This window comes from Ovis canadensis, chromosome 11, assembly GCF_042477335.2.
Source record: "Ovis canadensis isolate MfBH-ARS-UI-01 breed Bighorn chromosome 11, ARS-UI_OviCan_v2, whole genome shotgun sequence".
In the NCBI taxonomy this organism is placed as follows: Eukaryota; Metazoa; Chordata; class Mammalia; order Artiodactyla; family Bovidae; genus Ovis; species Ovis canadensis.
In genome coordinates this window covers 59,145,177-59,158,416 of record NC_091255.1, presented here as the reverse complement: position 1 = coordinate 59,158,416, position 13,240 = coordinate 59,145,177, and the positions used below count along the sequence as shown (strand labels likewise).

The window sequence follows — 13,240 nt, the reverse complement described above, 5'->3', positions numbered from 1 at the left end:
CAGCAGCTCCTCTGATCTTGTGGGCCTCTGATGATAGATAATTTTAAGTCAACCTGACTGGGCCATGGGGTGATCAGATACTACTTCTGCAAGGGTATTTTTGTATGAAAGTAACATGTACATCAGTAGACTTCAACATTAGACCAAATTAACATTTTAATCAATAAAGCAGATTGCCCTCCTTATGTGGGTGAGCATCACTGGAGCAGTTGAAGGCCTGAATAGAAGACTGACTCTGCAGAGTAAGAATTGTCCATCAGCCTACTTCAGACCTCACCTGCCTACATCAGTTCTCCCTGCCTGATGGCCTTCAAATCAAAATACTGGTTCTCTGCGGGTCTCCAACCTGCCTGCTTGACTCCATAATTGTGAGCCAATTTCTCATGATAGATCATGATATGAGCTTTGCAACATATATAAAACATGATAAACCCTGTTATATATATATATATATATATATATATATATATATATATGCCATCTCCTACTGGTTATTCCTTTGAAGAACTCTAACACATCTTCCTAAGGGGCTCCTTCTTTATCTGCCCTTGGCCTTGCCTGGGTGAGCTGGGGAGACATCTGTCTCCACCAGCCCCCACCAAACCAAAAGGTGCAGAGTGCTGAGGCTGATACCCCTCCCCACCACAGCAGGGCCTGCCAAGACCAGCTATGGTGCCAGCTTCCAGTCATTCCTCTAGGGACTTTCCCCAGAAGCCCTCTTGTCCTCTGCTCACTGGGAGACTCAGCCCCACCAGCCAGGCTGGCTGCCTTAGAATGTAGGGCTCTGGAAATGTGGGCAGCCAGCCTTCAATGTTACACCGGACAGCGATGACCCTCCGGCACAGGTGGGAGCCTCCCTCCCCACGAGGGGACAAAGTTGCAAGTCCAGGCATTGGGGCTGGAAACCAATTTATTTAACCTAAAAAGTTGAGACAGAGCTGACAGCGTCTGTGGGTCAGGCTAGGAAAGGGAGATGATGGCGTGAGTGTTGGGGCCTCGGAAGTCCAACCAACTGAAGAGCCTTCTTCTCAAATGTCCTGCTGGCCAAGAACCATGCGCCCTTCTGCGGGATGTTAGGGACCCTCAGGTCCTTCCCACACTGAGGAAAGAGGTGTGAGTGGGGAAAGGGCAGATGCTCTCCTTGGGTAGGCCTTTGTGGTGGGGGTGGGGAGGGGTGGGGCCTTGACCTTTGTACTAGAGCTGAAACCAGCTAATGCTGAGTGGGGAGGGTAAAGCCCCCTCAAGCCTCCTGAGCTTTGGAGGAAGGTGGTCCTGACATGGTTTGGGGACGGATGAATTGGGAGGCTGAGGCCAGAGAATCCTTGCTTTGGACCAGGACGCACTTGGGGGACCATGCAGGTTCCCACTGGGAGGTGATGTGACCTGTTCCTGGCTATGACTCGCAGATCCGAGTGGACCAAGCCATGGGCAGTATGGATCAACATGAGGACACCCTGTGTAGCCTGGGGCTAGATACTCCCAGTGCAAGAGCTGTGAGCCCAAGAGAAGACGGAGAGTGGCCCACAGGCAGGTCGGACCCCTCAGTCCTTCTTGCCTGCTGGGGCCATGCTGCGGGGCAGTAGCTTGGAGTAGCCAGAAGGTGCCAGCGAGGCGCCAGGAGGGGAGTCCAGTTTCACCTTGTCCAGGATGGTTTTCTTGATGGCAGCTGGTGAGACCTTCTCCTGGTCGGCCATGGACTGCAGCTCTCTGGGAAGACAGGAGGGATGCATCCAGGGCCCCATCTCCTTCCAAGCTCAGGGGCCCAAGAGGGAAGTGGGAGGAAGTCCATGGCTTCCAGTAGGGAGCTGCTGCACTGTCACTCCCACCTCAGGGCCTTTGTCCCTGCAATGCCCTTTGCCAGTGACCCCTCCCCTACACTACCATCCATCTGCCGCTCACCCCATTCAGGTCAGCTCAGGGTCACCAAATCTACCAGCAGCACCTGAGACACAGAACCGTCTCGGCCCTGAGCACGGGACATGGGCCTCATCTGCCTCCCTTGCAGGCTGGCACCCAGAGGGCAATGCTATGTTCTAGTCTCACTGTCAGACAGTGGTAGAGAAACCTGGGGGCTTGGACTGGAGGGCAGGCGGGATGCTGAGAAACAGGCCTGTCCATCCCGCAGACCTGAACTTGCAACAGGGACTCTGAGCCAAGATGCCACACCTGGTCTGTCCCCTGCTCTTTCAGCTTTCACTGACTGTGCTGACGTTGTGCCAGTACCTCTCATGCATCTCTTACTCTCCCCGCAAGGCCAAGAGGAAGGTGGTATCGTCAGCCCCACAGAGATTTCCTCCTGGCCTGCCTCCCTGGCTTGGATGACCACCCCGGTCAAAAGGCCACAAGTGATGAAACAATGAGGAGCACAGCCTGGGCCCGGGAGGCAGCGCCTCCTCACAGCATGATGGGGGATGGTGAGGGGTGCTGTACACTGCAACCCCAGGGCTCCCCGTGCCCTGCCCACTGCCAGACCAAAGCTCGATAACCATCTGCTGAGCCAGTGACAGAGTGGGTGGGCAGTGGCTGAGGCCCACCGTGTGCGGATGCAGGAGGCCTCCACGGCCTTGATGAGCAGTGAGCGAAAGCCCCCGCTCTCCAGCACGTGCAAGGCGTGGATGGTGGCCCCGCCTGGTGAGCAGACGTTGTCCTTGAGTTGGCCTGGGTGCTGTTCAGAGTCCAGTAGCATCTTGGCAGCCCCCTAAAGCCAGACAGAGGGGCTGAAGGTTGTGAGGGTACTGACCCCCCCTCCCAGCCACACCCACTGACTCTCCAACCATCCCCCCAATGCACCAGTCTTGATCCTGGCAAGGAGTGGCCCCCACCAGAGGGTCAGGAAAAACACTAACCAGCAGAGCCTGGGCCCCGAGGCGGACTGCCAGGCGTCTTGGAAGTCCCATCTTCACGCCTCCATCAGCCAGTGCATCCAGGGCTGTGAATGCCTGCTGGGAGAAAGTGCTTAAGCTGCTGTCCCAGGCCCATTCTCATTTTTCTGCAGGCACTGCTTAGAACAGCAACCCCAGGGAACCTCATGGCTCCCCGTTCCCTACCCACTGCCCAGCCAGAGCTCTATGAACAGCTGCTGTGTGAATGACCGAGTTGGTGGGCAGTAGTTGAGAACCACCGTGTGCAGTGGGTCTGTAGTAGCTCTGCTCGCAGGAGCCCAGAGCAAGGAGGAGGGTGGAAGATGGGAGACATGCCCTGAGGTCCTGGGAACTGCCTACTTGCCCCTGCCCTTCCCCAGTTCTCACGTAGGCTGGGCCACTGCCGCTGAGCCCTGTGACGGCATCAATCAGGTCCTCCTCCACCTCCGTGCAGAAGCCCACGCTGCTCATGAGCTGCTCCAGGAGCCTGCCGTCCTCCACCTGGGCGTGGGTGCCTGTGGCATACACTGTGGCCCCTTCCCGCACTACGACTGGCGTGTTGGTCATGCAGCGGATGACTTTGGGAGCTGGTTGGAATGCTGTCAGCTTCTGGAGGAGAAACCAGCTGTGTGTCCATCCCAGCCCCTTGCCCTGCGGGCTGTGCTGGATGTGGGTGTGAATGTGCTCACCCAACTCACCCAACCGAACACTTCCTGAGCTCTACGGGCTGCACCAGTGCACCCACTTCACAGGTGGGGACCCCGGGTGTGGAGCAGGCCAGGACTCCTGAGCCCTCTGCAGTGCACACATCTGCCCCATCTCCAAACCCTCGAGCCAGCCTCGAGCCACAGTGCCCACCTTCTCGATGGAGCTGATGGTGACACCGGCTGCACAGGACACCACGATGTGCCGAGCCTCAATGTCCGCGGCGATCTCATCCAGGATGAAGGGGATGATGTGTGGCTTCACGGCCAGGAAGAGCACGTCGCTGTGTTGCACAGTCTCCTTGTTGTGGTGCGTGAGGTTCACCCCCATCTTCTGCAGGGAGCGCCCAGGCAAGCTCAGCTTGTGATTCGTGGCTGGCTGGCCCCCGCAGGGTCCCCCCCAGGCCAAAAACCCCTCACGTAGCCCCTCATCATAGAGGATTCTGGGAATGTCGGCATGGCAGGGCTAGCGGCTCAGGGCATGGGGCGCTGACATTCTCTGCCACTCCCACCCCAAGGTGGAGAAGCATTCTGCTCTGAAAGGTAACCCTTTTGTGGATGGAAAAGGGAAACTGCCTGCTGTCTGGGCCACCTGGCTCTGTAGCCCCTAGACCCCTGCCCTGTGCGCTGCAGGTGTGAGTAGTGCTGTAGATAGTGGTCTTAAGCTGGGAAACTGCCAGCACCCTTGGAGCCCTCACTCAACCATGCCAAACTGAAGCTGCGTTCAGCCCTTGGATTTCAGTCCTGGCCCCCACACTGTGACTGTGATCCCTGTGGGGGCTCCACTCAGGGAACCGCATTCCTGACCAGCACCCTTTCCCCACCAGCTGCGCATGTGCCCGATGAAGGTCCCAAGAGCCGAGAGAGGGAAGCCATCTGCAGTCTGAGAGGCAGAGTCTTTAAGATAGTCTTGCCCAGGGACCGTCTTCTCATTGGCACGGGGGACTGTAGCATGGTGCCGCCCACTGGGGCCCCTACTCCTAGTCTTCCAGGGTCAAGGCTGTCACTGGCTTCCAGAAATACTGACCAACCTCCAGAGGGACAGCCGCCCAGTCACCCTCCAACCCTGCACCTACCCTGAGGGCAGAAACGGTGGCCATGTCCATGTCTGGAGAACTGGCCATTATCTTGTGGGCAGCCACAACACCTGCAGGAGACAAGAGTCCCTCCCTCAAGGCCAGGTCTGGCATCCCTCCCCCACATTCCCAGGAAGAACAGAACCCCCCCCCTACCCCCCACCCCCACTCCAGGGTAAAACAGCAATCACCGCCTTACTCTCAAGGCTACCGTTTCCCACAGGGCTCAAATGAGGCATGTTATCCCGACTCCCTCTTCACCTCCCAGCCTGGGGAAGGGTAACCGGCCCACCCTCTTACGTTTGTCCTTTCCTGGCCGTAGAGCCTACCTGCTGCTGTGAAGCCCTTAGCCAGGGCAAAGGCCAACTGGCCAGCGCCGATGAAGCCCACACTCATGGTGTCTGGAGGTCTGCGCCCACCGCCCTCTCAGCTGGCACCGGCTCTGCAAGAACAAGGCGGGACGATGGGGCAGAATCCAGCCCAAGAAGTTAGGCAGACAGTGCCAGCTCTGGCCACTCCACCGCCAACGGGAGTCCCCCGCCCCCGCCCTATCTCAGCCAGTCTAACTCTCCCCTAATCCGGTGCCCCGCCCACCGCGGCTTCCCGATCGGTTCCCGAGGGTCCCGGACACAGGGAGCAGGGAGAGGCGCGCCCGCCTCCGGAAGAGGTCGGCAGCTGCTTGGGGTGGGGAGGCGAATCATCTGCTCCCCGACGCACCCACGCCCGAATCCCTTCCCCACGCCCACACCTCCCCAGGTCCGAGCCCCCTCCAGGCCGAAGGCGAGGGCACGGACCCACATTTCCCTCCCGGAGTACCACCACCCGCCCAAGCCCGACTTCAGCCTGGCCCCCGATAACCCAGTTACCCTGTACGTGTCGCCCCCAAGTCTGCAGCGCCGCGCCCGCCACGCGGCACCCACTCCCTGGGGCCCCACCTCCGCCGCCCCAGCCAATCCGCGGCGCGGCCGCCTTGGAGCCGACCAATCCAGGAGCGCGGGAGGTGCCAAGGGGCCGTTGCATCATCCGCTAGCCCCGGCCCCCGGCCCCCGCTCCCTAGGCCCAGTTGCCCCTGCGCTCGAGAACCCGCATCCCGCTACCCCCAGCCAGGGCTCCGGACTCTTACCCACCCGAACCCGGACCGCGCTTGGGGACCGAGAGCGGCGTGGGAGGGGCGACAGGAGCCAGGTTCTCAAAGAGTGGCCCTGGGCTTCGGCTCCCCTCCTGGGGCCCTGTAGTTTGAACACGGACGCGGCTCTCGCTCGTTGTGAATCCAGACATGTTATTAACTTGATCGTCGAGTATGGAAGAGTACAACTAGCTAGGATTTTTTTCCTTTCTTTCTTGTAATGCTTTTTTTTTTAAAATTACTTGCTAGGCTTCTTGCTTTATTTTCGGGAAGCGGGGATTGAAAACAATTTATCAAATAGCATTTAAGGTATAACACTATTTTGATACTGTATTTTGTCACTGAAATTTTTTTTTTAATTGTATCGGAGGTGTGGAAACTGGAGAGACAGCCCCGGGCTTTCTCAGAATCTCAAAACTGGGAGGCACCTGGGAAGTCCAGGTCCCTCCCCTTTCCTTCCTCACTACAGTTTCCCCTCTGTTAGTCTCAGGCTCAGGTGCCCTTTTAAAACTACATGGCTCTGGGGGTCACTGGCCTATTACCATCGTGACCCTCCCCAAACACTCTCAGGGTGGGTAGTGGTCAACCAGTGGATAGAGGAAGATGACCTCCTAATGGCCCAAGTTCCCACAGAGCACCCCATATCTCTTGACATCTTGTCTGCAGGGTCTGTGAAATCTTTCAGCCCTGGATTTTCAAAAGATTCTCAAAAGATCTCTAGTTATCTTTGTGAAGGACATGCTCAGGGCTCATTTGAACTGAGCTTGCTTTTGTGGTTCAGAATAGTCTGGAGTCCCAGTCAGTAGCAAAGTTAAGAGCAAAAGTAAGAAGCGATCCTCATTGACAACCCATCCCCTACCAGGGGAGGGGATGAGCTGCTTTTTTTTGTTGTTGTTCTGTATCTTAAATGATGACAAGCTGTTCTGAAATGTAATTTCAATGCATTTGGATGTTTGTGCCCCAGAAAGCAGGGCTGAGTTCTTGACATAATAATGACCAACACTGACACCACGAGACCACTGTGCAGTGAGCTCGTGTACACAGCAGATGTTCAGGCCTCCTTGTGTTTATCGTGGTGTTCAGTCCTCACCCTCTGAGGGAGGAGCTGTTGTAAGTTCCAGTCCAAAATGGATTGCTCAGGGAGTGGCCCAGGCTCAAATGCATAGATGCAAAGCTGGGGATCCTACCATGTTTTGACTGTATGTTATTAGAGAGGGAGCCTCCCAGGTGGCTCAGTGGGTAAAGAATGTGCCTGCAATGCAAGCGACCCAGGTTCGATCCTGGGTATGGAAGATCCCCAGGAGGAAGGCATGGCAACCCCCTCCAGTATTCTTGCCTGGAGAATTCTATGGCTAGAGGAGCCATAGAATTCTACATTCCATGGGGTTACAAAGAGTCAGACGTGACTGAAATGACTTAGCATTCACGCACGCACATATCATCAGAGAACAAAGTCTATCCTTTAAAAAATATTGTTTTTCATGTGACAACAACACATAACTCCTTCCTCCAAAAAGAAAGAGTCCTCTGATCCAAGGAGTGAATATCATGAGGACATTCCCCAGTACAGCCTCCTGGGAGACAGAGGACATCTGCTACGCTTATCTTGAGCCCTGGAACCCCTCTCCTCCTCTGTCGCCCCGCTCAGGACCTTTGAAATTTAGAGTGGATGGAGCTTTGGGAGCAGAAGAGCACAGGGCAGTGAACAAACTGGGGATGCGTGACAGATAACTCATTTCAGAAACTAGGTTAGAAAAGAAAGGAAAACTGTTAAAGGCCTCCCTGTGGGCTGGGAAGGGTGTGGCCTGTAGGCGCCTTTGTCACCTAGCAACATGCTCCCAACCCCCACCCTCCTTAGCCAGCAGGGCCGTCAGGACACCTCGGGACACAGGGGCTCCTGCCCCCTCCTGGATCTGCTGCTGAACTTGGGCCTCTGCAGGTGAAGGGCCCCTGTGCGTGTGCCCTCCCTGGTGGGCAGACAGGCCATGTCTCTCTCACTGTGCATGGTGCCAGCACAGGGAGCCCTTGGACCCTGTGCCTAAAAGCTGCTTGGGCTCTGCTACCATGAGTGTAGTGGCCCCTCTGCCCACTGCCATGCCCAGGACCCCTGGAAACCCCAGTGGTGGTGGTGAGTGCTGAGAACTCCCCACCCCCATCTTCCCCTTGTTGTCACCCACTGCTTCTTGAGGAGGCTGCCCCCCGCCACCCAGTATCCCAGCACCCCCCTCCCCGCCCAAGGCTGCCTCCTTCCTCAGCCAGGTCTAGTCTAGGCTCTTCTCTGGGAACATTCTGGCAGATGGCCCAGGAGGTGCAGGTGGCCACCACCCCCTCTGGCCACCACCCCCTTAGCAGAAACTACTCAGTGCAAATCAGTGTTGGTGTTTATTTCCTGCTCAAAGCCCTGGCCCAGGCTATGGGCTGAGCAGCTACTGTGCTTGGGCAGCTAGTGGTCTGCTCCAAGCTGGCCCAGTCTGGGCCATTGAGTGGGAGAAGCTGGCTGGAGTGTGGAGAGCAGTGGCCCCAGCAGGCTCTGGTGGTCAGCTAACAGGCAAAGGAACTCTTGAGCGGAGATCATTGGTCTGTGAGCACCAGGGGGTGTCTGGTACCCAGGTTCGTGTCTCAGTGGCCGCCCCAAGCTGGTCCTCCTCTGGATCAGGGCTGCCCCAGGCCAGGCCCCCTGGGTCCTTGGCAGGTACGGCAGAAGCTGCTACTTTGGGGTAGACGCTGGGGGCTCAGTGGTGACTCCCTGGTGGGTGAGAACCCAGTGTCTTCCTAGCGTGCTGTGCCCTTAGCAGTATTGCTGGCTGCTATGGGCCCCTCCAAGCCTGCTCTGTCTCTAGCTTGCTGAGGCTGCCCTATGCGACCACTCTAGAGTCCTTGTTCGGCTTCCGAGGCTGTGGCCACCAGAGGTGGGTAAGGCAGGGTCCTAGTTCCCGGCTCCTTCTCCTCATGTGGGCACAGATACCCCAGCAGAAAGGCATCTGCCTGGATCTTTCCAGGGTTCCAGAAACTGCCCCTCCCCAAAGCCAGAGGAAGCACCGGCTTCCCACATCCCTCCGCTGACCTGGCTCTGGCACTCATCCTGGGTTCCCTTCTGACCCCTTCCCACACCTCTGGGAATTGTCGCTTTTCAACTCTACTTAGGTGACTCAACCTAGATGTGGTCTCCAGATACTGATGGGCTTTTGGGGCAACTTTGTAATCCTGGTCTCAAGGTTCCCATCTGCATAGTGGCTCACAAGAGTACCTGCTTCGAAGGGTTCTCATGTGTTACAGGAGCCAGCACTAAGGGAGGGCATGCCAGGAAATGGAGAGAGAGGAAAAGAGAGAGAGACAGAGACAGAGAGATAGAAAGACAGAGAGATAGAGTGGGAGTTGCCTGGCGAGACTCCTCCCCGGTGACCTGTTCGTGGCCTCCTGCCCTCCCTGCCTCTCTGCCCCCTCTCTGTACCTCCCTGAGCTGCACCGCTGAGCACTGCCAGAAGCCGAGGCATGGCTCTCTCGGCTGCCTCCTTCCAATTCGTCTTCACGGGTATGGGTTCACCTGGGTCCTCTCATGATGCGAGCCCCTGGAAAGCAGAGGTGGGCGGGCTGCTGCCACCTGTTATGCTAGAAGGTGGGCACGAAGCGGATCCTCTGGGAGTAGGCCAGGTCGGCGACGTAGAAGAGTAGGTTGACGTAAGTGAAGATGGCCACCACCAGCTGGCTGTCCCAGGGGCAGCTGCCCCTTGGGCAGTCGGGAGGCCGCCCAGGCTCACCGTACTTGGGGTCGAAGCAGAAGACGGGCCAGATCACTGCAGCGCTGAGGTAGAGGAGCGTGGCCAGGAAGGTGTACACCACCACCACACGGTCGAAGGGGCAGCCCAGGCCCCCTGTGTGACCCAGCACACTCAGGACCACCACCGCCACTGTGGCCAGGAAGCAAAGGCTGTAGACGGCCACACACCACTGGGTGGCCACGTAGCGCCCATAGCGGCTATCATGGACCAGCGCCCCAAATATGATGCAGGCCACGAAGGCCTGGACGATCTTGAGGAGGCCTGACACTGTGGCCATGTAGCTGGCTACCTGGCCTGGCCGGGCCCGGGTCAGGGCCACCTCCGTAGCATAGGCCAGGAAGAGGAGCCCGGCGAAGATGCTGGCTGCCAGGCGGAAGTTCCTGGCCGTGCAGCCCTCGGGCTCGGGCGGACACTCCAGCCGAGTGAAGTACAGTGGGTAGATGACCGCTGCTGTAGCGGATAGCAGCGTGGCGAGCATGGCGAAGGCCGCCGTGAAGTTTCCCCAGGACAGGTGCAGACAGCCGTGTAGCCGGGTGAACTCGCAGGCCACCACCAGGACGGAGAGTGCAAAGCAGAAGCCCCAGGCTGCCACGCAGAAGGTGCCCTGCACGCCTGAGAAGCCGCCCCGGTGGGCCACCAGGCTGAAGGTGGTGCAGCCGAAGATCAGCTGCAGCACGCGGGCCGTGCCCACGGGAGACGTCACGGCACCCAGGTGCAGGTAGCCGCCCCCGGGGGGCTCCATGGTGCTGCCCATGTGTCCGGCTGTGTCCTCGCCTCACACAGCGCCCGGAAACCCTGGGGTCTCTCTCAGCTCCGTCTCCTGCGGCAGTGGCAGGTGCCGGCAGCCTGCAGTGGCGGTGGCAGTGACGCCGCCGGTGACATTGCAGCAGAGCAGGCTCTCGGCCGCCTGTGTGTGTGGGGGGGTGCCGAGGCCCCCCCCAGCGCTATAAATAGGCGACCGGGATCAGAGCCCCGGAATAGCAGCCTGAGTGCCTGTCCCCATCCCAGAGAGACATCTGACCCTTGCGTCCCGCCAAGCCCAAGCCGTAGCCATTAACCCCTTGGCTGCTGGGCCTCTGAAGCACCTGCTTCTGTCGGTCAGTCAGCTCTGCTGCCTGGGGAAAGGGGGAGGGAAAAGAGCAGAAGGGACCAGGCGCCCCAGCTCAAACAGCTTCGGCGGCAATGGTGGGGGAGGGGCACAGAGAGAAGAGGGCAGCAGCCACTCTGAGGCAGCGATCTATCTGGGAGGCCCACGGGGCTTGGTTCAGAGCTGGGATGGTGTCAGGACCCCATTGTCCCCGTCCCTCAGCCAGCACTCAGCTCTGATTCCTGGGAGGTGGTGGGGAAGGGGAGTGGAGACCCTCCTCCGGAAGGTGCCCACCCTCATTCTCTTCACCCTGACCTGGGGGCTGAGTTTTAGCTTTTATTTGTGGGGATTATAATGGAACTTTTTACTTGATCCTCCTAGTCATGTAAACTCTTAGGAAAAACTCAACTCTCCCATTTTAGCCTAAAATATTAACAATAGGGACTTCCTTGGTGGTCCAGGGACTAAGACTCTGTGGCCTCCTCAATGTAGGGGCCCAGGTTTGACCCCTGGTTGGGGAACTAGATCCCACACACCACTGCCAAGAGTTCGCGTGCCACAACTAAAGATCCTGCATGCCGCAACCAGACCTAGGGCAGCGCAGCCAAATAAATAAGTATTAAAATAAAATATTAAAAATATATGAAATGTTTTTGAAAAGGAAAAAAAAAATTTTGACCGTGAAAGTAGTTTTTGTTCAGGCCCAATCAATTCTATCACCTGGGTTCAGTTGCCTGAATATTGACTTTCTATTAGGTATTATGTTACCTAGAGATGATTCAAAGTAGTGAGGAGAGGAATTACCTGGTGTTCAACTGATTAGAACTTGGCACTTCCGCTCTCGTGTCCCTGGGTTGAATCCCTGGTTGGGGAATTAAATCCTGAAAGCCACAAGGTGTGGCCACTAAATAAATAAATGAAAATAAAATAAAGTGTACGAGAGGAAGTGCATAATATTATGCCATTTTATACAGGGACATGGGCATCCATGGATTTTAGTATCCTGGTGGTGGGACTGGGGGTGGTCCTAGAACCTATCCCTTCTGACACAGAGAGGCAATTATAAGTACAGTCTTATGTGTATTTCCCCCAACTTTCCATTTAGAAAAGTTTCAGATTTACAGATGAGTTTCAAAATAGCACAATGAACACTCGTATGTCTTTCACCCAGATTCAAGAATTATTAATATTTTGCCCTGTTCATGCTGTTTCTCCAGACCTCCATTAACAATTAATAAACATTAATTCTGGCAGTGTGACAATTCTCCACTAGATACTTCCATGGACACCTAAGAGTGAGGCCGTTCCCCTGCAGAACCTGAACTCAGTGGCCACACTTGGGAAATTGAAGAATGATCACCTAATGCACAGTCATGTGCTTCCCTGGTGGCTCAGTGGTAAAGAATCCACCTGCAATGCGGGAAACCTGGGCTCGATCCCTGGATTGGGAAGATCCCCTGGAGGAGGAAATGGCAACCCACTCCAGTATTCTTGCCCGGAAAATCCCCATGGACAGAGGAGCCTGATGGGCTACAGTCTATGAGGTCGTGAAGAGTTGAACATGACTGAGCGACTAAGCACATCATACGCGTTCTTTCAGTTTCCCCACCTGTCCTGAAAATACACCTTATAGCAGTTAAAGTTTTTGTGCCAGGATTTAATTGGAATTATACATTGCATTCGGCTGTCATGTTTCTCACTTTCCTTTATTCTAGAATAGTCTCTCTTTTTTCAAATATATATTTCATAACACTGATTTTTTAAAAATGTCCCAGCTGGCAGCTTTATTGGTGGTCTTTCAGTGTGTTCTGTCTGTTTGCTCATGTTTAGATCCTGGCTAAATGCCCTTGGCAGGAAAACCATGTGAGAGATGTCACCTGTCAGGAGAATCACAATGGCTGTACATCCAGAGTAAGAAGTTTGACCATCTGGTTGGGGTGGTGTCCATGTCTCGTACTCTGGTGATTCTCCCAGGCATCCTGGCATCCCTTTATGCTTCTTATGGGCAATGTTCTCCTTGAACACACACCCCCTTTAAAAGCTGAATTGTGCTGGTCATCTAACGTGATTGTTGGCGATGTTTCCAGAGCAGTTAACATGATTGTAAACACAGGATTCCTGTTGCTGTTTGGGGGCTTTGCAGGCTCTCTGAGACACTGTCTAGACACTGCAGTGGAGCAGAGTGGGCAGTGAGGTCTCACCAGGCAAACTTTTTATGGAGCCCCTTAGGAAGGATAACCCACCTCCTCTCTCTAGGCATTCACAGCTCCAGGGTGCTCCTGACCCTGGACAAGGGAATGAGGGGACACGGGGCCTTAGGCTTCAGGGGTACAGACAAGCTGGTTCCAGACCTTTCTGCCCTCTGATCAGAGAAACCTGAAAGGAAGTCTTACACAGAGCGGATGGTTTAGTTTATCTCAAGCACACATGTGCCAACTTCAGCCCAAGTTCATAGCTCAGTGAGTCCTAACAGTGAACATGCCCACATTTCTCAACCACACAAACTGTCCTTGGGTCATCAGCCTTGCAGTGCTCTTGGCCCCTGCTTCCATTCCCTTCATACCCCCAACCAAAGGGGTTCAGGTTGTAGCACCTGAAGGCTTGGGC

General features: G+C 56.0%; 2 protein-coding genes across 4 annotated transcripts; both read right to left on the bottom strand.

Annotated features, from left to right (window-relative positions):
• Positions 1–892: 892 nt before the first annotated feature.
• PYCR1 (pyrroline-5-carboxylate reductase 1) lies at positions 893–5,739 on the bottom strand. 3 transcript variants are annotated; one of them, XM_069543760.1, is made up of 8 exons: positions 5,508–5,739; positions 4,971–5,083; positions 4,642–4,712; positions 3,720–3,899; positions 3,249–3,470; positions 2,847–2,939; positions 2,535–2,698; positions 893–1,707 (listed from the first exon to the last, which is right to left on the bottom strand). In XM_069543760.1, exons 2-8 carry the CDS (start codon positions 5,035–5,037, stop codon positions 1,542–1,544), a joined length of 963 nt encoding a protein of 320 aa, XP_069399861.1. In that variant the 5' UTR covers positions 5,038–5,083; positions 5,508–5,739; the 3' UTR covers positions 893–1,541. The 3 variants fall into 3 exon arrangements, with proteins under 3 accessions (XP_069399861.1, XP_069399864.1, XP_069399862.1); XM_069543763.1 differs by lacking the exon at positions 5,508–5,739 and adding an exon at positions 5,236–5,372; XM_069543761.1 differs by lacking the exon at positions 5,508–5,739 and having other exon boundaries at positions 4,971–5,122.
• Positions 5,740–8,130: 2,391 nt separating this feature from the next.
• MYADML2 (myeloid associated differentiation marker like 2) lies at positions 8,131–12,394 on the bottom strand. Its single transcript, XM_069543764.1, has one exon. It carries the CDS (start codon positions 10,298–10,300, stop codon positions 9,377–9,379), a length of 924 nt encoding a protein of 307 aa, XP_069399865.1. The 5' UTR covers positions 10,301–12,394; the 3' UTR covers positions 8,131–9,376.
• Between the last annotated feature and the right edge of the window lie 846 nt (positions 12,395–13,240).